Below are 26,618 nucleotides of genomic sequence, written 5' to 3' on the forward strand. Positions count from 1 at the left end.
ATCTGAATAAATCATTTTTGCTGCAAGAGTACATCCACTAAAATGTCATGAAAACGAGTGGGTAAGAAACAAATTTGCAAATTATGTTAAAGGTCAGGCCCACTATTAACATGGACTAAATCAATCTCAATAAGACATTTTTAAAATAAGAAAAAAATAATTCAAGTGGCCCAAATACATATACTTTGTTACTATGATTAATTACATGGGCATCTGTATTAGGATTGGTAAAAGCAGCATGTGGAAGAAGAAATAAGGTACAAGACCTAGGAAAACTACTCAAAAGGAACAAGGCTAAGTTGGTCACTCAGAGAATGGGCAGTATTTCCTCCTGCTGGGGCAGGTGAAAAGGAGAACCAGTGTGTGTCTGTGTCATGATTATTCAAGTCTATACCTCATCCCATGAAGTGTAGCTTGGGCTGCAGTTCACAGAATAAACAAATTGTGACTAGCACAATTTTTATTTTTTTTCACATCTTTACTGGAGTATAATTGCTTTACAGTGGTGTGTTAGTTTCTGCTGTATAACAAAGTGAATCAGTTATACATATACACATGTTCCCATATCTCTTCCCTCTTGCGTCTCCCTCCCTCCCGCCCTCCCTATCCCACCCCTCTAGGTGGTCACAAAGCACTGAGCTGATCTCCCTGTGCTATGCGGCTGCTTCCCACTAGCTAGCTATTTTACGTTTGGTAGTGTATGTATGTCCATGCCACTCTCTTGCTTTGTCACAGCTTACCCTTCCCCCTCCCCATACCCTCAAGTCCATTCTCTAGTAGGTCTGTGTCTTTATTCCCGTCTTACCCCTAGGTTCTTCATGACATTTTTTTTTTCTTAAATTCCATATATATGTGTTAGCATACGGTATTTGTCTTTCTCTTTCTGACTTACTTCACTCTGTATGACAGACTCTAGGTCCATCCACCTCATTACAAATAGCTCAATTTCGTTTCTTTTTATGGCTGAGTAATATTCCATTGTATATATGTGCCACATCTTCTTTATCCATTCATCAGATGATGGACACTTAGGACAATTTCGATATAACACCATTCTTAAGAATATATTATATTTTATCAATCTTTTCCTCACATGCACAAACACACGTACAGTCATAGAGGTAATTCTAAAACAAAGAGACAATCAGAACTCACAGTTTACCACAAATGCACACCATCCAACTCAGAAACCCAGGTGCTCCAGAATCCACAGAAGGCATGAAAATGGTGCTCAGAGAGCACCATTTTCAGCTCTGGTTTTTGGTTTTTTGAATGGTGACCCTAATATCCTTTTCCAGTTCCAGTAAGTTTTGGTAAAATTTTTCAGCAGTGTCTTCATCTAGGTCTATCTGGAAAAGAAACAAACATAGGGATGAGTATGAAGGAAAAATGAAATGAATAGTATTTGAATTAAAGGGAGCCATTTAAATAACACAGGTAAGAGAACCCAAAATAGGGCCAGTTGGAATGGGCTGTGGTGGCAGCCATGTGGGGAATGTTAGGAATCCTGAGGACACATTAACTCTCCATCCAAACTCCAACACTCACCAAGCCTACCGATGCTTCCCTTAAATAGCAAGACTGAAAGATCTGAGCTTTGCTGTCTCCCCTAACTGCTGTGTACCTAGTAACAGAAGACACCAAACATCTGTGATATAAAAAAGGCCAAAAGAGGAAAATCAAGAATTTTTTTTTTTTTTAATTCCAACTGCTACTTACTTCCTAATATCCACCTTCTTTAGTAAAAGAGTCCTAATCTTAGCTGAGCTCACTGCCCTGCAGATGAAAACACTACAGTTCCAGCCTCCACTGAAGTTAGTGGTACCAGGTGACCATGTTCTGGCCAATGAGATGTAACTGGAAGTGTTGTATGGTACCTACCCAGGACTCTCTTTAAAAGGAATGGGGCACCCCTTTCTTTCTCCCTTCTTCCATGCTGCTCCCCTGAGCTATAAGGATGAGGGCCACACCTCAGGGATGACAGAAGGAACCTGGGCACCTGACAATTTGCAGAGCTGCCAGGCCAGCCTAAGGTTGCCTCTCCAAACTGCTTTACATGCGAGAAACCTAAGCTTTTATCTTGTTTAATCCACTATTATTTTACACTCTTCCGTTTTATGTAGAAAATCTAATTTAACTTACACACTGTATGTAAAAGCAAACTTTCAGCCCCTATAAAGTGTTATCTCTTTCCAAGTCAACACAGAGCCTAAACTTAAAAAAAAAAAGCCTCTTTCTTCATGAAGCTAAAAGGCTAAAAAATGAAAGAAAACTTTATAACATTTTGGAAAAAATATTTCTATTCATTCAATCATATTAGTGTTTTTTCACGTTGTAACCAGAAAAGACATTATAGCTCTCTTTAGTTCAACCCAACCTTTAAACAGAGCAGAGAGCTGACTTCCCAAAATTAATCAAAGGTTAAAATATTCTGCAATCCATTTCTATGAGATACTAATAAAATACTTTGGTTTATAGAATTAAACATTTTCTCCCCTTGGTAAACCAAGCATTCCTTCAAGATCAATAGATAGTAAGTCCAAACAAATTCTCAGGGCCTAAAAGTAAGCTCATTAGTTTACAATAGAGTTCCCAAAGTGTGTTCTTTGGGATGATGTTAAGCATTATGTAAAATTTAAAGAGAAAAGAAAAAGTTGTATAGTCAAGAACAGCTTGCAAGCAGCAGGATGAAACACGTCACGCATATTTCTTAACTGTATCAACTTCTCAAAGCCTTTACTGGGCTAATGTGCATTGTGCATGTCTCTGAAAGAGGGACATATAATATGAAGCATTTCTCAAACTTACTTGGCTGACAAACTGCTTTCTGCAAACCTTCTCAAGGAACTATCCCACAAAAGGTATTTTGGGAAACACTGGAGGTTCATAGGTTCATTTTCAGTAAACATATACCACGGGAAGCAGAGAGCCTGGTTCCCCTTAGACCTCAAGCTACTGACATAGACAAGATCACTGACAATTTTGACTCTGACTTAGCTAACTTATTTGCTTCAATCTAATTTTATTTTATGCCGATTCCTCCTCACAATAAGATAGGCAGTGAAAAATGGGAGGCTAAAGTAAACCTTACTCATGACAAAAATACAACAAAATTAGGACTTCCCTGGTGGCGCAGTGGTTAAGAATCCACTTACCAATCCACCTACCAATGCAAGGGACACGGATTCGAGCCCTGGTCCAGGAAGATCCCACGTCTCAAAGCAACTAAGCCCGTGCGCCACAACTAGTGAGCCTGTGCTCTAGAGCCTGTGAGCCACAGCTACTGAGGCCCGCGCACCTGGAGCCTGTGCTCTGCAATGAGAAGCCCGTGCACTGCAAGGAAGAGTAGACCCCGCTCGCCACAACTAGAGAAAGTCCACGCGCAGCAACGAAGACCCAATGCAGCCAAAAAAAAAAAAAAAAAACCAACAAAATTAATCCTTACAGGGTCAAAATAAAACTTTTTTCATTTTTCTAATATGTAACTATGTTTATTTTTATTATTTATTTATCTGGCTGTGCCGGGTCTTGGTTGCAGCAGACAGGATCTTCGTTGCCACGTGTGGGATCTTTAGGTGCAGCATGCGGGATCATTTTTAGTTGTGGCATGCGAGACTTAGTTCCCTGACCAGGGATTGAACCCCGGCCCCCCTGCACTGGGAGTGCTGAGTCTTAAGCACTGGGCCACCAGGGAAGTCTCCTGTAACTATGTTTAATTTCATTTTAGGTTACACAGAGTCTACAAAACACAGCATTCATTTTTTTTCCCAAACTCCATCCCGTACCTCTTCAAAACACCAGTCTATTAAAGCTAACAGTTGTCATAAGTGGAACTGAACACTCAAAGGGAAGCTAACTTCACTCAGAAAGATGCTTTATATTTCATCCAACTTGTGACACATTTCTTGAGCACCTGCCATGTGCAAGGGAACATGCTAGGAAAGAGGGTGCAATCCCCCCCTCCTCATGGAGCTTATCCTTGGACAAGGGGGCCCGCTACTGAATGAATACTACACAGAACTGGTCAAAAAAACCTAGCATGTAAGCATCTGACCTGATTGATGTAAATGGTCACATGAAAGCTGTGATCTTAAGGGTAAACAGAAATGAATCAGTAGAAAGAAGGGTAAGAGCAGTTTAGGTGGAGAGAAGGTGTGCCATGGCTGAGAGGCAGAAGAGAGCAGAAAGAAATGAAAACAGGCCCATGTGATGCCAGCGAGCGGAGACGGGAGCCCCAGGAGAGAGAAGCTGGGCAGCTGGTAGGGCTGGTCAGGAACCCAGCAGCAACCTCTTCAATGAAACAAAGGAAACATTTACCTTTTTGGACGTTACGTAATTGCTTCCAAAGCCAGTGGTGGCACTCAGATACTTCAGCAGAGGATTGAGAGACTCGGGCTTTTGGTGGAAAAGCCAGACCTGGAAAAGAAGAAGGTGTCAATGATTCTTTTCTTCTGCCCAAGGTGAGTGAGGCTGGAGAGGATGTACAATCAGCACTTTACAGAGCCCCAGACAAATTCTAAAAGTCCTCCTGAACAGCATCAGCTAATTGTGATGCCTTCATGAACCACTACTATAATTCGAAGGAAGACAGTAGGGCAGCCTGCTTAATAGCATCCTTTGAAAATTTTATTTAAAGCAAAAAAACATATTTTAGCTGTCTCTTCTCTTAATCCCCAAATTAAAGTTCATGGCATGTGGTCTTGAGCTTATTCAGAATGGATACTCAGCTCACGCCACAGAAAAGTATGGGTCACTGATGTGATATTTTATTAATAGATAAGCAAGCACACACACGTACAACTTTCAAAAGATGTACATGGTAAAGTCTTCCTCCCCAATTTTCTAGCCACCCAGTTCTCTTCTCTGGAAGCAAACACTCATGCTACTGTTTTGTATATTCTTCTAAGGAAATCTATTTGCTTAAAAACATATATATCCATTTCTCTTATGCAAATGGAAGCAAAATATACACACTACTCCACACTTTGCATTTTTCACTTGAACAGGCCTTGGAGATACTTTCAAATCAGTATATGAAAATTTTATTCTCTTTTAAAGTAGCACAGTATCCCATTTCATGGATGTGCCATACTTTATATCATCAGTTTTCAACTGCTAGACCTAGAGGTTCTTTCCAGTTTTTGCTATTACAAACCTCACTGTGATGAATGATGAATACATCATTCCATATAAGTTTGAGTACATCTATAAGATAAATATCAAAGATGGAATTGCTGGGTTAAGGGTATGTGTGTTAAGTAGCAGGTGTTCTTCCATTTTGTGGTTACTCTTTCGAGTATATGTGTAGTGAGAATTTTAGTCATGTAAAATTTTTTTACTTTTATTAAGTCAAAATTTTCAGTCTTTTCTTTTATGGTTACTGGGAGTAGCTAAGCCTCCGCTCCACACTCTTAAATTATTTTATAACTTTCCCGTTTTTTTTTTTTATTATTATTATTTTTTTGGCAGCACCAAGCAGCTTGTAGGATCTTAGTGCCCCACCCCCCCATATTTTTTTCTAGTAACTATATATTTTAATTTTTATGGATAAATCTTTTAACTTACCTAGAATTTTATTTGACTGTAAGGTAAGAAGAAAAGATCCTATTCTATTATTTTCTGAATAAACCATCTTTTCCCCATTGTTTCGGAAGGCCATAATTATCATATACCAAATCCCTGTATGCTATGGACCTATTCTCAACTTTCTATTCTGTTCCACTGATCTGTCAGTTCATATGCCAGAACTATACTTTTTTCATTAAGATGGTCTTTTTAAAAATCTCAAATGCTGAAATACACAGAATCCTTTACAGTAAGCCTTCTCTCATTTACTCCTATAATTCCTATTTTATAGTTAATAGTAAAAGGCTTAGATGAGTGAAAAACATGTGCCCAAGGGTTCACAGCCAGAAACTGGAGAAATGGAATTTGAACAGAATTACTGTAATTCTAGAGTAATAGAATTATATATAGCACATTCTTAACCACTGTGCTTTAGGTCACTCAGGTTCAAACCATTTAAGGAGATAAAACTTATCCAAAGATTGAAGAGATTCTTGCTACACACATGGTGTGCTCAAACTCTCATTTGTATCCACCAGCATATATAACCATCACTAAGTGGTAATTACCTCCTACCCATCCACACTGAAGGAAATTACAGCAAGGTCACAACAAACTTTTTAAACCGTGACACTGGGGTCATGCTGCTCATCTCATCCAAATCCAACCTATCCTTCAGAGCCCGGATTAAGCCCGACTCATCAAGCAAAGGCTCCTCCAACTAGTCCAGCCCCATTGTGATCCTCCTTTCTGATTATTCCTACAGTACTTGCCACCAGATGACAGAATGTCTTACTTTCTTGTCTATTTTCTCTATTCATTCTTTTTTTTTCTAAACATGACTCTAAGTTCCTTAGTAACTTCTAACTATTTTGACTTCTAACTAGACTTTGACTTCTATTTCCACACCACCGACACTCAATATATACTTGACCTCTAGACTTGACTTTTAGTGACATAAATGTGCGGAATGAGTGCCCTAAAGGACTATTCATCATCTTAAATAGTTTGACATATACATTAAGAAATAATTAAAATTAGTTTTAAAGTACTTGCTTCTACTGTGTTTGTGTCTGTACAATAAATGCATTTGTTTCTGCAATGTTTACCGAAAGAAGAGTGCCAAGTCAATTCCCTTAACATTTGCCTTAATTTCAGTTCAGCTACGATTTAAGAATCTGTTAAGTATGAGCACTACAGTGCTAGGCTCTCGGGTTTTCAAGATGCCTAGCAGAAATCCTGAGGGAGCTAAGCGGAGTGAGGGAGACAGACACACACACACACACACACACACACACACACACACACACACACACACAGAGAACTGACTAATACAATAGAATTTCAACCAGATGGTGTAAAGCACAGAGGAAAAATAAATTTCATCTTGAATGATGATTCTGATCCATTAGCAGTGGATGTCTTTGGGCCTTGAGTTGAAAAACACTCAGAGACATCATTTATGTAAACAGAACAGAGTATTATGATCCATTACTAACGTCTGCTATTGATGAGGAAACACATGCAATCCACACATGTGCAATTTAAGGAAACAAACTTGTTTTCTAATCAAGTAACAACTCGATTCTCGAATATTAACAGAGAAAAGAGAACCTTCCCATATGGAAATGGAGCTGGACTTCGTTGCCTCTACTCTTAACCCATGAAACACACCTTCTCCACAGGAAGCCTCACACTGACTGCCCAGCCACCGTCTTGCTTTGCCTGCCGCTGCAGTATTCCACGCTGTGCTCTCCTCCAGCTGCTCATGTATTTTGCTTCTACAGAAGTGCTGTCCCCACAACCACGGTATCCAGTGCCATGAAACATACCAAACTTTGAAAGTTCACTCCTAATGCTCAGAACTTAGTCCTAAACAGGACCTTGATTATTCAGAGTTTGTTCTCTTATCTTTTCTGTTAAGATTGTTTCTAAACCAGTGAACTTACAGTCTACATCTGCAAAGTGAATACAGTATATTAAAACTCTAGTAACATACCAGTGCTTCTGTTCCATTGTATGGTGTCAACGTGAAAGCATTTGCAAAAAACCGTAACTAAGAAAAAGAAAACCATAGTCATTTCGTGGTGGTTTAGAGTCACAAAAGCATTATTCATTTAAATATTAAAAAAGACAACCTGCATTTCTTATCATAGAGCATTTTTTTAAGTTTCAAAAAATAAAGAAATCTAAATAAGAAATATCACTGAATCTCCATTACTCCAATCAACAACTTTTAACATGAAGGTATATTTCCCTCTCATCTTTTTTCTCTGCCTGCTATAATGGAGGGATATTTTTTCCTGAGCTCTACAAGGGAGGAACACTTCCTAAAAGCAACATTTTCTAATGTGTGCTGGAGGACACTGGTCCTGCAAGGTGCTCAAAATACAAAACAAACAAGCAAAAACATGATTCTATGATCATACAATGCACAATCATACACTTTCGGGGAACTTTTAATGCATCTGACTACATTAAAAGCTCAGAGAAATCCAGTTTGATATCGTTTAACTCGTTATTGACCAGGGGATTTTTGCAGAAACTAATGCCTGTAGCCTGCAATTTGTTATGTAAATGAATATTGAAACGTCTCTAGTCAACACCGTTTGGGTAACAAAAGATGTATTAACATGTCTCTGAGATGTATATAACATATTATTGAGACGTAATATACGTCTCAATAATATGTGAACACAGGTTTCCCAAAATTATATAATCATAGAATTCTTGGGATCTATGGTGCATGACCAAAGAAACATTCCCTTAGAGAAAAGTGGACACTCAGATGGTGGTACAGTCGGAATATCAGGTAGTATGAAGCAGAGATTACATACTAAGTAATGTCAAAACCCTTGAATGAAATGGAATTCTGACACCTTCAGATTCAATTTCTTATTGCCCAACCCTTAAACACAACTTTTTGGTTCCAACTCGAACAGCTTAAGTAAACTAAGACAAGAAGTATTCATCACTTACCAGCCATATGATTGGCATGATCAACGACCACACAAAGGGAGATAGAATTCCATATGTCAAATTGGTCAGCACCGTACCTGGGCACGCTACACTGGAATACAGACCCTGGGAACACAGAGAGGGGTAGCAATTAATTTTAATTCAATATACTTTGAGTCACCTATGTGCTAGTTAATAAAGGAGATACACAAATGAGCCAGCAAGCCAGGGCATCAAGGATTTATGCTCTAAGTTGTCCTTGCAGCTGGGTAGACCATTTCAGTTTAAGAATCATGTACTGAGAACTCACTATGAGAGGCACTCAGGATGCAAAATTTAGTAAGGTAAAGTCTCTATTCTCAAGAAACAGAGAACAAAGAATAACCAAGCTTGAAGCTGGACAAGAAAAGTAGGACCCGGTTACCTGAGTTTTCCATGTTATTAGCTTAATTGAAGATCAGCTGACCAATCAAAATAAGCTGTGACAAAGTGAGAGAGTGGCATGGACATATATACACTACCAAACGTAAGGTAGATAGCTAGTGGGAAAGCAGCCGCATAGCGCAGGGAGATCAGCTCGGTGCTTTGTGACCACCTAGAGGGGTGGCATAGGGACGGTGGGAGGGAGGGAGACGCAAGAGGGAAGAGATATGGGAACATATGTATATGTACAACTGATTCACTTTGTTATAAAGCAGAAACTAACACACCACTGTAAAGCAATTATACTCCAATAAAGATGTTAAAAAAAAATAAGCAGTTAAGATAAAAAAAGACATACACGGTAAAGTCTTTGCCTGAAAGAAGTTTCTGATCTAGTAAATACAGACAACTAAACCTCAACTGTGTCTGTTTCCCTGCAGGTATATAAGGTCCATATCTCTAGCTTGAGTTGGGAGCTCCTGGCATCAGAGAGGAATGAGGGCTGTGTGTGATTCCAAAAAGACCTCCTCCAACTGAAGATCTCTAAATCAGGTTCTTAGCCCAGGACTCATCATTTTAGAAAGATCTGTTCTATAAAGAGAGCCCCAGTTAACATACGGCACATATTAGTAATAGAAGAGGCCCTGGGTGGTCTTTAAGCACTGGGATTTGTTTTACTAGTTTATTTGGTTTAATTTTCACTGCATTTTACCTTATTTTGATGTTGACCATTTTAATTCATATTTTTATTACTTTTAATCTTATTATTTTTCTTTTAAACAAAAATAGAAAATGCCAGTGTAGCACCGTCAGTTCAGTGGACAGAAAGCACCCTGAGCATCAAAAGCTGGAAGGTCTTCTTCCTTTATTCAGTGCTGCAAGGGCCTGGAGGTGCCTGACACGGATAATCCAGCCCCTGGATTTACCAACAGTCCTCTGAAAAAAGTCAGGAGTCTTAGAGACCAAAAATTCTTCCCAAGAATATTTTGCCCCAAAGATAGCTAAGGAAAATTTCTTATTCTGGGAACTAGCCAGGAACAGTTAGGGCCTTTTCAGCCCTAAATGAAGACATCTGTGAACTAAAATCCAGGGCTTCCAACACATACAACTTTCTGACATTAAGCAACAAAAGAAACAAGCAATTGACAATTGAGACAAGCAAAATCCCAGAGCTTATTATGAAAAGAGAAGCTAATCCACTCTGACCTTACCCCTAAAAGGGAGTTTCCAGAGGACAAGCAGTTGTGACAAGTTTTTAAACATCTCAAGAAATCTCAGGAGGAGGCTCACAACTGGACCAACACACTGAGCTCAAATAATAACAAGAAGAACAGTCAACACACATAAGCACATGCACACACAGGTGCAGACCACATGACCAGACACCCATACCCAAGCACACATACCACATATACAATCACATTTATATACATATGCACACACCCGAAAAACCCACACATGTGCATGTGGATAGGCACACTCACACATGTATGCATGCACACAAGCACACACCCTCCCACCCATTCACGCCCACATGTGTGCAGACACATGCACACACGCACGCACACACACACACATTCTGAGCACAAAGCATGGCTGTGACTGCTTCGTACCAATCCCATCATTCAAGCCTCCCAACAAATCTATGAGGCAGGCACTATTATTATCCCTGTTTCTCAGATAAGGAAACTGAAGTACAAGGAGATTAAATAATTTGTCCAAGTTTACAAAGCTGGTGACGAAGCAAGGAATCAAATGCATTTCTAGAGAATATGCTCATAGCTTCTACTTTTATACCACCCTCTTCACTAAGAGGCTTGATTCTAAGAGCCAGTTCTCAGAAGTGAGAATTCCACCTGATGAAGGTCTCCATTGCAGAATCAACCAGGTCTAGACCATTACGTAAGGCTTAGATTGCTGTACCTAAAGTGTGATCAAAGAACGTCCCTTAAGGGCAGATAGTTTCTGCACTGTCTTTTTATTTTTCCTTCCTCCTCGATTCTAAGCCTGAGCCAGTACCCTAAAAATGGTCAGTCTTTTGTAAATATTAGTGGAATTAAATTTCTCCCCAGTCCCACACTCAAAAAACAGAGTCAAAGCAAACAAAGGAAAATGCCCATGGGAAAGACCGGAGATTTCCAGTTAAGATTTTAGACCTGGGCAAGAGAGACACACAAAGAAGCACTAAGTTCCAGACCATAGAGGACACAAGGAGCCAGCATGACTGACAACAGCTGCTCTCAAAACCCGGGTCCTCACAGAAACAGAGCTCTGCAGCCTCACCAAAGGTCACCACTCTCCAGAGGGCTTTCTAAGTACCAACTGTCCTATAACATCAGATATAATAAACACTGGGTGGCAGCATGGCTTAGTGGGAAAAATCCAAGCTATGAAGTTAGCCGTGGGCTCAACTCTGAGCTCTCCCCTTTACTAGCTGCGTGACTTCTGGGTAAATGACTTAAGGGCTCCAATCTTTCGTGTCCTCATATGAAAATGGGAATACTCAGACCTACCTCACTATGATGGGAAAGGTATTAAATGACATACATAGATAAAAAGGACAGCACCTAAAACATAGCAAATGCTTAACAGTAACTACTGACATTGTTAGTAGTATCATTCTGTTATATAAAATATAGCTCTTGAAGAGCTATGGAATGGTGAGTGAACCCCCATATATCTAAAAGGTCAGGAGCTAATTATCTCGGCCCTAAAACTTTCCTATACATCAACTATCAGTCTTTATCACGTCTTATCTTGTCCTCATAGCAATCCTGCTCAAGAAACAATATTTCATCTTCTAAACTACAATAGTTACTAGAAAGCCAGCCATCTTACTAGGAAATCAATGGTAGTTCAGAAATCACTGCCCTGCCATTTCCATATCACTGAGACAGGCCTCACCCGCTGGTTGAAGTTCTTGTTCAAAGCCACACTCAGAAGGTCAATAGCATATTTGGAAGAGCTGTAGGGCTCCTGGCCTTTGCTGTGCTGGATGTCCTCAAGGCTGAAATTAGATTTCACTGCATTACGAGATGATGTCCAGATGAGCTGAGATGGACTGTCACTATGACACAGGAGAGATTCCAGTTCCCGAATCTGAATGAGGAATAAAAGAAACAAAAAATGTATCAAAATATACTGGGGGAGTACAAGATAACAAGTTTGAAACCAATATAAATGTACACTAGAATTGAACAGGTATGTCATTGGTAGAGTGGGACACAGGTACACAAGAGAAGAGACTAGACTGATCTATGTGGTAAGGGATTAGAGTCAGAGACATCAGTGTGAACTCATGATTAGCTTAATAAAGATTCAGATGGTTACATACAAAATATTTACAGATATTTATACATAAATGGGTTAGTATGCACATAGATACATCCTTGCTCTATTAGCTGACAGAGCCTAGAAGCAAATGCTATCTCAACAGCAATAAGCACACAGACCTTGGTTTCTAATACCATTCTCCAATAAAAGGAAACAGATCTCCTTAGGAAAATGGCTGATTCTGAGACTGGGATAGGAAATATGTAAGATGAGTCTTAAACATCATGTGATGCCAGAAAGGATGTGCTCAAAACAAAACCAGAAAGTTATAATGATGAGGGCATGTCAAAGATATAGAGGTTCCACAGGACAGAAAGCCTAGAAATAAAGCCATGCAGCTATGGTCAATTAATCTAAGACAAAGAAGACAAGAATATACAATGGAGAAAAGACAGTCTCTTCAATAAGTGGTGAGGGGAAAACTGGACAGCTACATGTAAAAGAATGAAATTAGAACATTCTCTAACACCATACTCAAAAATAAACTCAAAGTGGATTAAAGACCTAAATGTAAGACCAGATAGTATAAAACTTCTAGAGGAAAACATAGGCAGAACATTCTTTGACATAAATTGCAGCAATATCTTTTTGGATCCACCTCCTAGAGTAATGAAAATGAAAACAAAAGTAAACAAATGGGACCTAATTGAACTTAAAAGCTTTTGCATAGCAAAGGAAACCGTAAACAAAACAAAAATACAACCTACAGAATGGGAGAAAATATTTGCAAATGATGCAACCAAAAAGGGATTAATTTCCAAAATATACAAACAGCTCATACAGCTCAATATCAAAAAAACAAACAACCCAGTCAAAAAATGGGAAGAACATCTAAATAGACATTTCTCCAAAGAAGACATACAGATGGCCAAGAGGCACATGAAAAGATGCTCAACATCGCTAATTATTAGAGAAATGCAAATCAAAACTACAATGAGGTGTCACTTCATACCAGACTACAAATAATAAATGCTGGGGAGGGGTGTGGAGAAAAGGGAACCCTCCTACATTGTTGATGGGAATGTAAACTGGTACAGCCACTACGGAGAACAGTATGGAGGAGCTCTACTAAAAATAGAGCTACCATATGATCCTGCAGTCCCACTCTTGGGCATCTGGAGAAAACCATACTGCAAAAAGATACATGCACCCCAATGTTCATTGAAGTACTATTTATAATACCCAAGACATGGAAGCAATCTACATGTCCATCGACAGATAAATGGATAAAGAAGATGTGGTGTGTGTGTGTGTGTATATATATACATATATATGTATATATATATGTATATGTATATATATATATATATATATATCACAATGGAATATTACTCAGCCATAAAAAAGAATGAAATAATACCATTTGCAGCAACATGGATGGACCTATCATACTAAGTGAAGTCAGAGAAAGACAAATATCATATGACATCACTTATATGTGAAATCTAAAAAAATGATACAAATGAACTTATTTATGAAACAGACTCACAGACGTAGAAAACAAACTTATGGTTACCAAAGAGGAAAGGTCGGGGGGAGGGATAAATTAGGAATTTGGGAATAACATATACACACTACCATATAAAAAATAGATAACCAACAAGTATAGCACAGGGAACTATACTCAGTATTTTGTAATAATCTATATGGGAAAAGAATCTGAAAAAAAACGATATGTGTGTATGTGTGTGTGTGTGTGTGTGTGTGTGTGTATACACACACATACATGTACATATAACTGAATCACTTTGCTGTACACCTGAAACTAACACAACATTCTAAATCAATTGTACTTCAATAAAATTTTTAATTAATAAATTTTTTAAAAAGATATAGAGGTTCCACGGGCTTCCCTGGTGGCGCAGTGGTTGAGAGTCCGCCTGCCGATGCAGGGGACACGGGTTCGTGCCCCGGTCCGGGAAGATCCCACATGCCGCGGAGCGGCTGGGCCCATGAGCCGTGGCCGCTGAGCCTGCGCGTCTGGAACCTGTGCCCCGCAACAGGAGAGGCCACAACAGTGAGAGGCCCATGTACCAAAAAAAAGAAAAAAAGATATAGAGGTTCCAACTGAAAGAGCTCCCAATGGCCCAAACTAAAATAATTTAAGAAAATAAAGTAGTATTTATAATACAAAGTAGAAAAATATATATCCATGAATCTGCATGGATATAACAAATGATTTTTTTCAGTTTTACTGAGGAATAATAGGCCAATAAATAAGTGATTGAATAAAGATTTAAGTGGAGAATAGACAAATCTCCCTTGCAGAAAAATTCCAAATAATTCATATAGCTACTCTACTCTTAAGGAGGTCAAGCACAACCCCTTAAGTGTGGGCTACATATAGTAACTCTTCCAAAGAGTACAGTATGTAAAGGGAGAAAGAAACAAGTAACTTAATAGTGGAAAAACCTGACAAACACAGATTCAAGTCAGGGGATCAAAAAGAACATCAATATACCTAGAGTCTGTCATACAGTGAAGTAAGTCAGAAAGAGAAAAACAAATACCATATGCTAACACATATATATGGAATCTAAAAAAAAAAAAAAAAAAAGGTTCTGATGAACCTAAGGGCAGGACAGGAATAAAGACGCAGACGTAGAGAATGGACCTGAGGATATGGGGTAAGGTAAGGGTAAGCTGGGATGAAGTGAGAGAGTGGCACTGACATATATACACTACCAAATGTAAGATAGATAGCTAGTGGGAAGCAGCCGCATAGCACTGGGAGATCAGCTCTGTGCTTTGTGACCACCTAGAGGGGTGGGATAGGGAGGGTGGGAGGGAGGGAGACGCAAGAGGGAGGAGATATGGGAACATATGTATAACTGATTCACTTTGTTATAAAGTAGAAACTAACACACCATTGTAAAGCAATTATACTCCAATAAAGATGTTAAAAAGAAAAAAGAACATCAATACTGATAAAACATACTGATTGGATATGATGAGAATGGCACTCCATCTCTGTGGTCTTCTTCCTAAAAACACATTTTCTCAAATCTAACCATGAGGAAAACAGACAAATCCCAATCAAGGGACCATGTACCTGAGCAGTAATCCCAAAACTGTCAAGGTCTTCAAAAACAAGGAAAGTGTGAGAAACTATCACAACCAAGAGGAGCCTAAGGAGATTTGACTATTAAACGTAATGTGGTATCCTAGAAGGGGTGCTAGAACTGAAAAGGGACATCACACAAAATTGAAGAGTTCTGAATAAGGTATGGACTTTCATTAATAGTAATGTATCAATATTGGTTCACTAATTGTGACAAATCTACCATACTAATGTAAGATGTCAATAATAGAGGAAACTGGGCATAGTGTATGCAGGAACTCTCTTTGAAATAATTCTATAAATCTAAAATTATCCTAAAACTAAAATTTTATTAAATTAAAATCTAGGAAAGCTTCCAGATGTGCAATGAACATTTACATCAAACACAATCAAGAGAACTCATGAACATGAGATTAAATCAGTTACCTGGTTCCACAACTGTAATATTGCACTGTGCCTGGAACTTTACAGAAATTCTCTCTACTCTTTTAACAGCCCTAAAAGTTTGGTCATTTATAATCAAACTGGGGATGGATCCATTTATATAATGCATTTACATCTGGACACAGAATCCAAGTTTGTGATCCATAAAAAGTTGTAAGATTCCTAAAACTAATTTGGAGAGAGTGGAAGGCATCATAAACCTTCCTATCATTTTATTTGATAAATCAATCCCAAAACCCCTATATAAGGATACACAAGGATAAGTCATGTCACAAGGACACCTGGAATAACTGTGCCTTTGGCCACAACTCTCCTCTGCCATTCCCCCAACCTGGATTACCCCAATACTAGATTTCCTTAACAATTTTTTAAACAATAGATTCATCAAAAAATTAACAGACTATTAACAGCAACAATTAACTTACCCTCTATCATTGCCAATTAATTTAATAATTTGAAAAGAGAACAAAGAAAGAGGAGAGGGTTATGAAAAGATAAAGGAAATATTAGATAATGAATCCCTGTAGAGTTATAAAACATGACCATATAAGAATTCAATCCCATCCTGAACTATATTTTAAATTTTGTCATTGAAAAGGTAATATCACATTTTTCTTTTTTAAGATTCATGTTTCATTCTAAAGGAACCAGAATGAAACATGGATCTCCCACTAATCCCTGATGCTCTGGCACCCCAGTTCAAAGGTATCCACTGTTCCCAATTTCATCTGTATCATTCTAGAAATAGTATATACATGTATATACAATGTGTAAAGATATATATTTTTGTTTGTTTATACAAATGAGATCACACTATACATATTACAACCCGCTATTTCTTCTCAATAATGAAATACTAGAGGCTATCCCATGTAAGTGCAAAATATTTATCTGATTTCTTTCAGTGGTTTCACAATATTCCAGTGTTTATGTATATCTTAAATTATGTATATACAGGCTAGTCCTCAAGGAGGTCCAATTTTGAGGGAAATTAGGTTTAAGGTGAAAAAAGTGATCATGAATGTAAAAGTGTCAGAGATACAAGTTCTATGCAAGCAAAGCCAGCATTAGAAGGAGTTCTTCTAGCACCACGGAATTAAAAGCAACTGGCAACAGATCTGGCCATTACTTAATCTAGATATTAAAGCTGTCCTATGAGATTAAACCTGAGGCAAAAGCACAGAACAACCTAGACAAGTTGCACATCCCTTGCTTAACTTTATAGTTGCCTGAAATTGTGACACACCAGACCAGATGCTTAAAAAAATCACTAATCAAGATAGTAAAAGATTAACCATGAAGTAATGTTTAATAATGGCTTCCCTGTCACCCCATCCTATCTGATGCAAAGCCCAGTTTCAAAGACCATTTAGAACATTACTGGTGCACTTACTCAGCTCTGTACATTGTTTCTGAAGGTGCTTCTGTGTTTATACCTTACTTTCTCTCCGATCTCTAAAGCTGATGTCAAAAGAAAAAATATACCAGTAGGCTGCTTTAAGCAATGTCTTCAAAGAGTAGAGTGATCACCCTATTTAAACACACAAAGATTTAATGCTAGCCATAAACTAATGAGCTTAACAAAACAGCACTGTGATCTATCTGTGCAAGTGTTTAGCATCACAGTACTAAGTGTTGGCTTATTAAGCCCAAAGCCTTTTTACCAGGATAAAGTGGCCAAAGACATTGGTTTCAAACACCTCCTGGAGGCCATCAGCAGTAATCTTTTCACTCTGGGTCAGCACTCCTTCAGCTGTAGAGAATATATGAATCGCTTTTCTGAAACAGTAGAAGACAATTGCATGACTTTTTAAAGCTTCCTTAACTGAAGATACTAAACAGACACCCCCTCCTGCCTTCCCCCACCCCAAAACTACATTTTCCTTGATTCTGTAATAACAGGAACAAAAATACCTATTTCTCAGAGTGGGTTATCATGAGTACTAAATCAAATGCAAAAATGCTTTCTTGCCCCAATTCACAGAAGGACTTACATAGTTATAGCTCATACTACCAAGAGGAACCTGAGTCTCTCAGAAACCTGCTGCAAAAACTCTCGTCACCTCTTTCCAAATCAGGTTACAAGTCAACTGCCCTGGGGGGATAATAGCTACGCCAAGAAGAAAAAGTCTTCCCCTGAACACTGACTTTTAACTGCTGAACAAAGTTAAACAGGCTGTTTTATTATCAGGAATCCTTGAAGCATCAAATATACTAATTGATTTGCTGTGAGATCTATGTCGTAGGTCAAGACCAGCGTGGAATTTTGTGTGTAGGGCTGTGTTTAATGGCAGAGAAGTAAAACAAAAATAGCAGTATAGGAAATAGCATGCAGTGAGAGTAATATCTGTTTATGAATAAGTACCCTGGGTCATAAAATAAGATTTATTTCTTACTATAGGTTGTGGTTAAACATTTTTGGAAGCCATGCTAATAATGCATATAGAGAATCTCCCAGGAAGGTATTTAGGTCTGTACATTTCCCCAGCCTGCTGGTCAGGGCACCTGACATACAGCTGAGAAATGCTTCTCAAGTTGCCTTCCTGGGTATTAGAGTCTCACTGACAATTCTGCCTAGTTCTGAAATGTTCTTGCTAACAGACACAGTCAGGCAGACCAAAATTGACCTGCCAAAATGTCCAACCGCTCAGAATGCCCTGGGGACCAAGAACACAATAAGAATCATGACTTGCAACATTCCTCACAAAGATGAAACCTTCTTTCATGACATGGCTGCAACACGCCCTTTGTCTTCATTCTTCTCAACACCCCCTCATCTCCTCAAGTTATCCTACTGAGGGCAAAACTAGGCAAAGTAATAAACACCTTCCTTCTAATCAGTTCACCTAGAAGACGGAAATTACCTTGAAAAGAGGCCACAGAAAAGTGCTTTGATATTTAGCTGTGGATTAGGCATGATCCCAGCATTTAGATATACATAGTCAAATCTCTGAAACCTGCAAGTAAAACCAAGAAAAGATTGTTAGTTATCTCTTTGAGCAACTAGAATAAAGGCCTATGAAGGACAGAAAGTACTTTCTGAACCAAAAAGATGGCCATAGCAAGCTAAAGCATCAGTATTACTTTCTCAACAGTTTTTCTTTAGCCACGGTAAATATTTGAGTATTCTTTTTTTTTTTGATGGTGGCTTCAAACAGAATTTGGAGAGCTATAATGGGCTTTGAAGTTCAATCTTCTCTGATCAATGCTCCTTCCAGCTTAGTCCTCCCAACAAGGCACTGAGGCAACTTTCTATTAAACCCACTCTCCTTCTGGTCTTAGAAACATTTTTGCATTTTTTTTTAAATTCACATCTTCCCTCATTGACAAGTGAAATCTACATAATCTGATCCATCAGTGCTGGAATCTGAACGCCAAGATATCCACTAGAGCATTAGATCCATGTGGAAACCTCTCCTTGTTCACGGCCAGGTGCTCTGTGTCATAAAATGATGAAAGCTCACAAGAATACAGTGAGATTATAGAAGCTGAATGGGGGTAAGGTGCTTCCGATAGGCTCCCTCCAGGACACGTGTGAAATGATGACTTGCGAAGCCTTTTTCACCAACATAAACCTTGATCTAAGTGTATTCTTTTTGAACTAGGTTCAAGGTAAGTAGAGCCTGTGCTCATTATACTTACAGACACCATGAATGTCGCCTAGAATTCTGTGCACCACACTGTCTCCATGACCTCCGTATAACCCAGGACAACACGGGCCACAGCTACTAAAGCTGGTACCTCAGGATCATGGCTACCGATACACACCACACACGACATTTCCTGATCATCCTATAAGTAATCAACAGCCGCATGGCTCTAATTATAAACTGTTTAAATGGCTAATATTGATACCATCAGGTTATCCACGTAAGAGCCACAAAGACAGTATGGGTCCAGCTATTGCTAGTTGTTCCATTATCTAACTTGCAAACTTTCATCTAAGTATACTAACAAATCTCGCTGGGAATGGAGAGGGAATGTTTAGCAAAGAGTGGAAATGGCAAATTTCCAAATTCAGGTCTGGCTGCAGTTAAACGGCATAGTACCCTTGAAAGCTTAAATGACTGACACAATTGCTCTATTCTGGATAAAACGGAACCACTATTCCTTATCAATTTTCAGCGGCACAAATCTAATAGAACAGAGTATCACAGGTGGAAAGACCAGCATCAGGAATGGTGCTGCTTCAGCCAACTGGAAAGGGCCCTTCTCAAGCTCTCTTCGCCTCTAAATCTAGGTCCATAGTCGAAGATATCCATTTGGGCCACAAAGTGCAAGACATTCTTCGTATAAGCAAGAGATCTATCTGAACACTGTCACCTATTCCCAAATTTGTCAGTATCACTACAACCATCATTTCCTAAATTCGGATAATACCACCCACCTCAAAGAGAGCTGTTTTGAGAATTAAATAAATACATCAACGCTGCACTTAAATGCTGACAGGCAGCTGGGACAACTCATCGTCTTAGTGCTGCCTTCTTCCCCACAGCCTCCCCCCCATACGTTAGGGTCGAATTACTAAATATCTTACTAAATACTAAATTACTAAAACTGTGATAACCTATCCTGAGCCTTTGAAGGCAGTTGAGAATAGTCAGTACTATGAATGTCGCAACATGAAATCTCAAAACTGCACTGAAATGGGCTACGACTAACTGAGGATGAAGGTTCTGTTCTGCTAAACAAGGAAATAACTAAATCTATACAAAACAGGATGAGAGAGCCAACTGGCTGAGAAGGTTTGGGGACAGAAAGCCTGCAAACACGACGTGAAACTCATAACTGCTCTCCCGACTTGAGGGTTTTTAAATCAGTAAGGACACTGACTGTACAGTTTCACAGACTTGGAGACAAGTTATGGAAAAGTAGATGTGAAACCTAGAAAAGCTCAGTTTTCAGAAAGATAATGTGACAGAAAATTCTAGGAGCTCAGCAGTAGAGGAGAGCAAACCCTCATTTACAAAGGGCTAAGGCTGCAGGGAAAACTGTGCCGAAGAAAAACAGTTTCACTTTGTAACTTGTACATGTGGAACAGGGTAATGCAAACTGCTATCAATAAACATATATAAAATGCAAACTATTGGGCTTCCCTGGTGGCGCAGTGGTTGAGGGTCCGCCTGCAGATGCAGGGGACGCGGGTTCGTGCCCCGGTCCGGGAAGATCCCACATGCCGCGGAGCGGCTGGGCCCGTGAGCCGTGGCCGCTGAGCCTGCGCGTCCGGAGGCTGTGCTCCGCAACGGGAGAGGCCACAGCAGTGAGAGGCCCCCGTACCACAAAACAAAAAAACAAAAAAAATTTAAAAAGCAAACTATTATTCTTCAGCCAACGCTTTAACCAAGAAGGCCTTCCTTATGTATACTGAAGTTCATTTTATTGTCCAAGGAAATAAAGCAGCTCTTGCTTTGTAAGGACCTCAATTACAAAAATGTAATTAATAATTTATTGATTAAATTAAATGACTGATTAAATTTAATTATTCCAGATATTGCTAGGACTTAGCATGGACTAGTGCAGGGTTCTTGACTTTTTGATCATAAATTCCCCTTAGAATTTAATAAAAAGCATGCCCTCTCTCTCCAGAAAAGTGCATTGTGCACCCATATGCAATTTATTGTACACACTTTCTGGGAATTTATACATCCAAGGACTCTATCCCTTCATATACTAAATATTTATCAAATGTTTATTACATGCCAATTACTGTCCAGGTATGAACAGATTTTTAGTGGCCTGGGGAATTTTCTTCACTTGTCAGTACCTGCCCTACCACTTAATGAAGTTCTTATGTGAAGGAAAGATGCAAAAAATGCATTCAAACATCAAAGGAGTTACACTAACATAAAGCTTCACAACTGACCACATGTCAAAATACACTGATAAATTAGTCTTCATGGAATGGTCATGATTATGACTGAGAATGAAATTTTGGTACTGAGGCAAGGCAATAACGGGTCACTCTATACAGATTTCCTCAGCGTAACTTCTTTTTATACTGCACCTATTTCTTTTGTAGGTTTTCCTATCATTTCTTATTCTATTAGCTGTTGTGTTGCACAATCACATGAGAGAAAAGCCATCCACAAGAGGCATACCTTTGCTTGAGCTCCTTGGAGGCCTGGAACACTGACGGCAGGCTGCTGACATCCACCTGCACGGTGGAGACCTCGGCGGTGGGGTGGGAGGCCAGCAGAGCAGTGCGGACGGCTTCCGCTTTGCTCATGTTCCTGCACGCCAAGCACAGGTGAAGTTCATGGTCTTCCTCCAGCAACCGCCTGCAGAGGGCTAGGCCAACGCCACTGAAAGGACAATTCAGATACAGAATATGCATTCAATGAGATGGTGCCAAATAGAAGCATTTCTCCCTGGCTCAGAAGACTGATTTTGTCAACCTGAGCCCCAACCAGGAGCCCAGGTAGACAGAAAGAATTCAAAAATTATGTAAAGAAGGGGGAACCCTCCAACTCTAATAGTCACTGGCTCAGGAGGCTGTCCCATTTGTGTTTCTTTCATTCTGCAAAAGCTCAATGACCCAAATAACTCGACTGCAAATCAGAGTTCTCCTTTAGCATTTCTTTTAAGACAGAGTTTATCCTGCCAGTGGCTTTCATTTTACACTGATTATGACACTCATGAAAGTGATTCAGTACATCACCAGCAAATGTGGGAAAGAACATCTTATTAGTGTTTTCCGGTGTGCATGTTTTACTCTGCTAAGTTCCTCGAGGGCAAGGGCTCTACTATCTGTTGGTATCATGGCCAGTAGCAGGAGTACCAGAAATTCCTGATATGGAATGGATGAATCTTTCAAGGAAAAGGTATAAGTAACATGGCAGGAGATACAAGTCCCTCTCAACTGCTACGATTGAATAACCAACAGGAAGAGAAAGAACTCAACATGATTAGGTAGAAGATAGGAATGGGACATATAAGATGGGTACCAGGAGAGAGAAGCAGGGATGAGTACAAGTGTCAAAGATAAATGACCTCCTTCAGAAAGAGCATTGTGAAACCACATAATGGGGACAGCATTCAGACCAGGTTGGCTGATAACAATGAAAACCTGGGTAAATGGGTTTTCTTCCAAGACTTAAGCTGATTCCAGGCAAAAAGCCTAGTACCATCAGTAACCTGAGCATCAAATATAGTTATGTTTATTCATCCCCACTTGAGAATAGGCCTTTACTACAAATATACAATTGCACGTATCACAGTATTTGTAAAAGAAACAAACACACAAAATCAAATCTGACTTATTTAAGCAACTTCCACGTAGGAAGCACCGAACCAGTTGTTAAAGTTACTCAGGTGGGGGCACGCTAAAATTCTGCCCATTACAGACACCTGCCAGGTTTGGCTTAGTTAACATGGACATGGCCAGATAACTGAAAGTGAACTAATTTTAAGTGACATTTAACATATCCTCAGTCTTAATCCCCCCAAAACTCTAAATGCAACAATTAGAAAAATGGTTTGGCTCCTTTCATCCTCCACACACTGTGCACTTAATAGCAAATGAGATGTAAAACAGACACTAGAAGAGGCTGAATCCAAATGCCCAACCCTGGAGTAATTACTCATTGGCAGTATGGTTACTTGCATTCCTTCCATGCCTTAACAGGAAAAAGTTGCTTTCCTCTGAGTTTCTGAAGAGTATATATACTAGGCGTCTAGCACGGTGTTACATGGAATGAGATTTTTCCCCCCAGTGTTCTAACGCTCATGGACGCTGAAATTTACCTAGGGCCAGAAGTCTAGCACAGAAAAAAACAGCTGGAGTACAAAATATGGCGACCTGGTCACGATTAAATTACCGGTGATGAGAAAGTCAAAGACGGGAAGGAGGCGAGGTGTGCGTGGGAAGCGCCCTTTACCTGGATACAGAAAGTATCGTCACTGAGACACTCATCTCTTAGTGGCGCTCTAGTTTTCTTTCCGCTGTCATGTTTAATTCAAAGCACCAGTTACTGAGCCCCTCACTGGGCCGACAAGTCCGGTACCTCGCGCAGTGGGGGATCCAGGGAAGAGCGAGCCAGGGTCTCGGCCATAGTCCCCACCGAGGCAGGGTCGGCGACGAGAGCTCCCGGGGTCGGTCGGTGGCAGGTCCTCCTGGCCCGGTACTTCCTGCTCCCTCGGACCCCTCACACCCCGCCCCGCCGCCGCCAGTATCGCGATGGAGCCCTCACCTGCTCGCCCCGGTGATCAAAACCACTTTCCGCATGGTCGCGCACCCTATCACCACGCACCCTGAAGCAGGTACCGCGCAAGGCTTCTCACAAGTATTATACTTTGACCCGTATGCCCGCCCCATCCGCGCCCCCAGCTCTTCAATCAGGGCCCGGCGGGGCCCCGCCTCCCTTTTGCGTCATCTACTTCGCGCTGGGCCCCTCCTCCATCGCAGCCCGCCTTCCGCTGGCGGCGCCGGGGCGGGAATGGAGTGAGATAGGCCGAGGGGCGGAGCCGCATGTAGCCCAAGGCCCAAACCAATCCGGGCTCTCCCCGCCCCTCGGCGGAGCAGGTGTCCCGCCCCAGACCCTGCGCGCGCCGGTGGCGCAAGGCGTTTGTCTTGCTTGGGCTGTGCTCCCAGCAGAGTGATAGGGTACGGGCTTCGTGGTATCCTCAGGGTCGATACCCTGGCGCCTCTGATTGGCGCTTCACTGCAGGAAGACCTCAGGATATTTGCACCAGAGCTCCTTATTTTAGAGGAAAGGTTTGAATCTAGGAACTGAAGCTTGGGGTCTATCATCTAGTTAGTTTTCCATCCAGGCACTGTGCCACTTAACAGCCCAGCTTCTGGTCCCAGAACTCCTCCTCCTCTAAAAAACTCATCTTCGCGAAAATGAACATTTGTTTTATTAAGAACTTTACGTAGAATCATGCATGAAGTACCAATTTTCAAAACTTGGAATATGGTATGGAACCAGAGAATCTTAGAACTCTGTAGGACGCAATGGGTCGTGTACTGTAACCTCCTATTTCATTGTGTTTCAAACTCTTTGTGGTAAAAGACCCGCTTTGTTTTTCAAAGCCATCCCAGATGGGTACTTTTGTAATATACAATAAAAATAAATTACTAGAAAAATGAAATAAAATGCAAAAGGCATACAAGCCCCAAATTTTTTATTAGCTTCAACAGATGATACTCTGCCAAACTTCTATAAAAACTTTAGGTTTCTGGATTATTGTGGACTGGTAACAATGTGACCATCACCAGTCCCGGTCCACACTGAGGAATACTGCGCATCATGTATCAAACTCTGGAACATACTTTATTTCATAGCCTCTTTCAAAGTTCTAGTTATTTATAAACAGTAGTGATCTCTGAAAGATATGACTGAGATCATTTATACTGGCTTTTGAATACCCTAGAGGTTTTGATTAATTTGGTATCAGTTTAGTATGAGATAAATCTTATGCCAATAAAATTAGACTGAAAGAATAAATGTGATTATTAAAGATTTGATTCCTAAATTATCAATTCTTCTTTATTATTTGGGTGAAACTCAGCTCCTATCCTTAATCCCACTTTCAACTATCCTGAGAGGCCACAATTTAATAATATTTTCTCAAAGTCCTGGGGTAAAATTAACCCCATGTTGGGTTGCACCCTGCGGTCTTGCAATCCTTGCAACTGCCCAGTCACTAGACCAAAGAAAGAACCGGAAGTCAGCTACAGAGACATCAATGATTTATTGCACAGGGAACCTTACAAGTCAGAGGCAATGATCCTGGAGTGACACACCACTGTGTATGGCCAACAGCAGGCAGGACAAGGCAGCAATCTTCGCTACACAGTGGAGGAGAAGGTTATCAGTAATAGGGGATTTGACATCAAAAGAGCTCCTTGGTTGCCAGGGGGATTGCTGGAAGGTCTTGTTCTTTGGTTTAGCAACCATTGCAAGGGCCAGATTTTCTTGTTGATGATCAAACATACTGGAGTCATTCTGGTCCTCGGGCTAGAACAATAGTTAGCTGGGGGTTGGGCTGATCGTAGAGGTAGTTACTAATTAAACTTTGCGCTTAGGAGAAGGAGGCAGTCATGTGCATAAGGTAAGGGTGAGGCAGGGCCAGGTAGGGCAGGGCTGTACAGAGAGCAAGAGAGCGGCCATCTTATAAGGCCTGATGGTACACCCCAAACTTTAGAATCTAGACCCAAAGTCTCCTTTTAGAGTGTCCTAGAGCTCAGAGATGACTTGTAAAATGAATAAGAGAGGGGACAAAAGGGTTGTGTGGCTATCTTATGAAAAACTCATTCCTACAAATAAGGTGAAGAGGCAGCATCTTCACAATCTTAGGGTGACAACCAGTGTAGGACTGACTGTGACTTAAGTGAAGGCCTGAAGACTTCAGAGCAAGACCAGCAGTCTCTCCTTCCATCATGATGTCCATCCAAGCCAAGTGAGGAGACCTTGGTTTCCTCTTCCTTCTTTCAAATAAAGTTGCTACTTTCAAGGTTCTGCAACCTTTGAAAGACAGGCTGAACTGCTAGAGGTGCCAGAGAGACAAGGAGAATAGAACTCTGTTGATGACAGATATTTAATTTTGTATTTTAAAAATATTTTATCACATGTAGGATACTGCTCAGTAAGAGTCATAATGCATTTTTGTTTACAAGTAAATGTAAATTTTTTTATCATCTCAAACTAGTCACCTTGAGTTTGTATTGTTCATGGACTATTTTCCTGGAAATACCAGAAGGAAACATGGTACACAGTGATCCCATTTATCCCAATCCTTGGTCCCATGACTGGAAGAGTAAATGTAGCCACTTTACCTTTGACTGTCTATTCGCTAGTTCATATAATAAATCTGCCTTTACCCTAAACCCTGA

At 40.1% G+C, this 26,618-nt stretch overlaps 1 protein-coding gene across 1 annotated transcript; it reads right to left on the reverse strand.

The window, feature by feature from the left end:
- Nucleotides 1-1,247: 1,247 nt before the first annotated feature.
- Nucleotides 1,248-24,012, reverse strand: HSD17B7 (hydroxysteroid 17-beta dehydrogenase 7). The gene is made up of 9 exons (XM_007457405.1): nucleotides 23,974-24,012; nucleotides 21,883-22,086; nucleotides 18,649-18,741; nucleotides 17,449-17,563; nucleotides 11,851-12,045; nucleotides 8,545-8,649; nucleotides 7,565-7,621; nucleotides 4,318-4,416; nucleotides 1,248-1,349 (listed from the first exon to the last, which is right to left on the reverse strand). Exons 1-9 carry the CDS (start codon nucleotides 24,006-24,008, stop codon nucleotides 1,248-1,250), a joined length of 1,005 nt encoding a protein of 334 aa, XP_007457467.1. The 5' UTR covers nucleotides 24,009-24,012.
- Nucleotides 24,013-26,618: the final 2,606 nt, after the last annotated feature.

The sequence above is a fragment of the Lipotes vexillifer genome, unplaced genomic scaffold (assembly GCF_000442215.2).
Source record: "Lipotes vexillifer unplaced genomic scaffold, Lipotes_vexillifer_v1.1 scaffold1048, whole genome shotgun sequence".
Classification (NCBI taxonomy): Eukaryota; Metazoa; Chordata; class Mammalia; order Artiodactyla; family Lipotidae; genus Lipotes; species Lipotes vexillifer.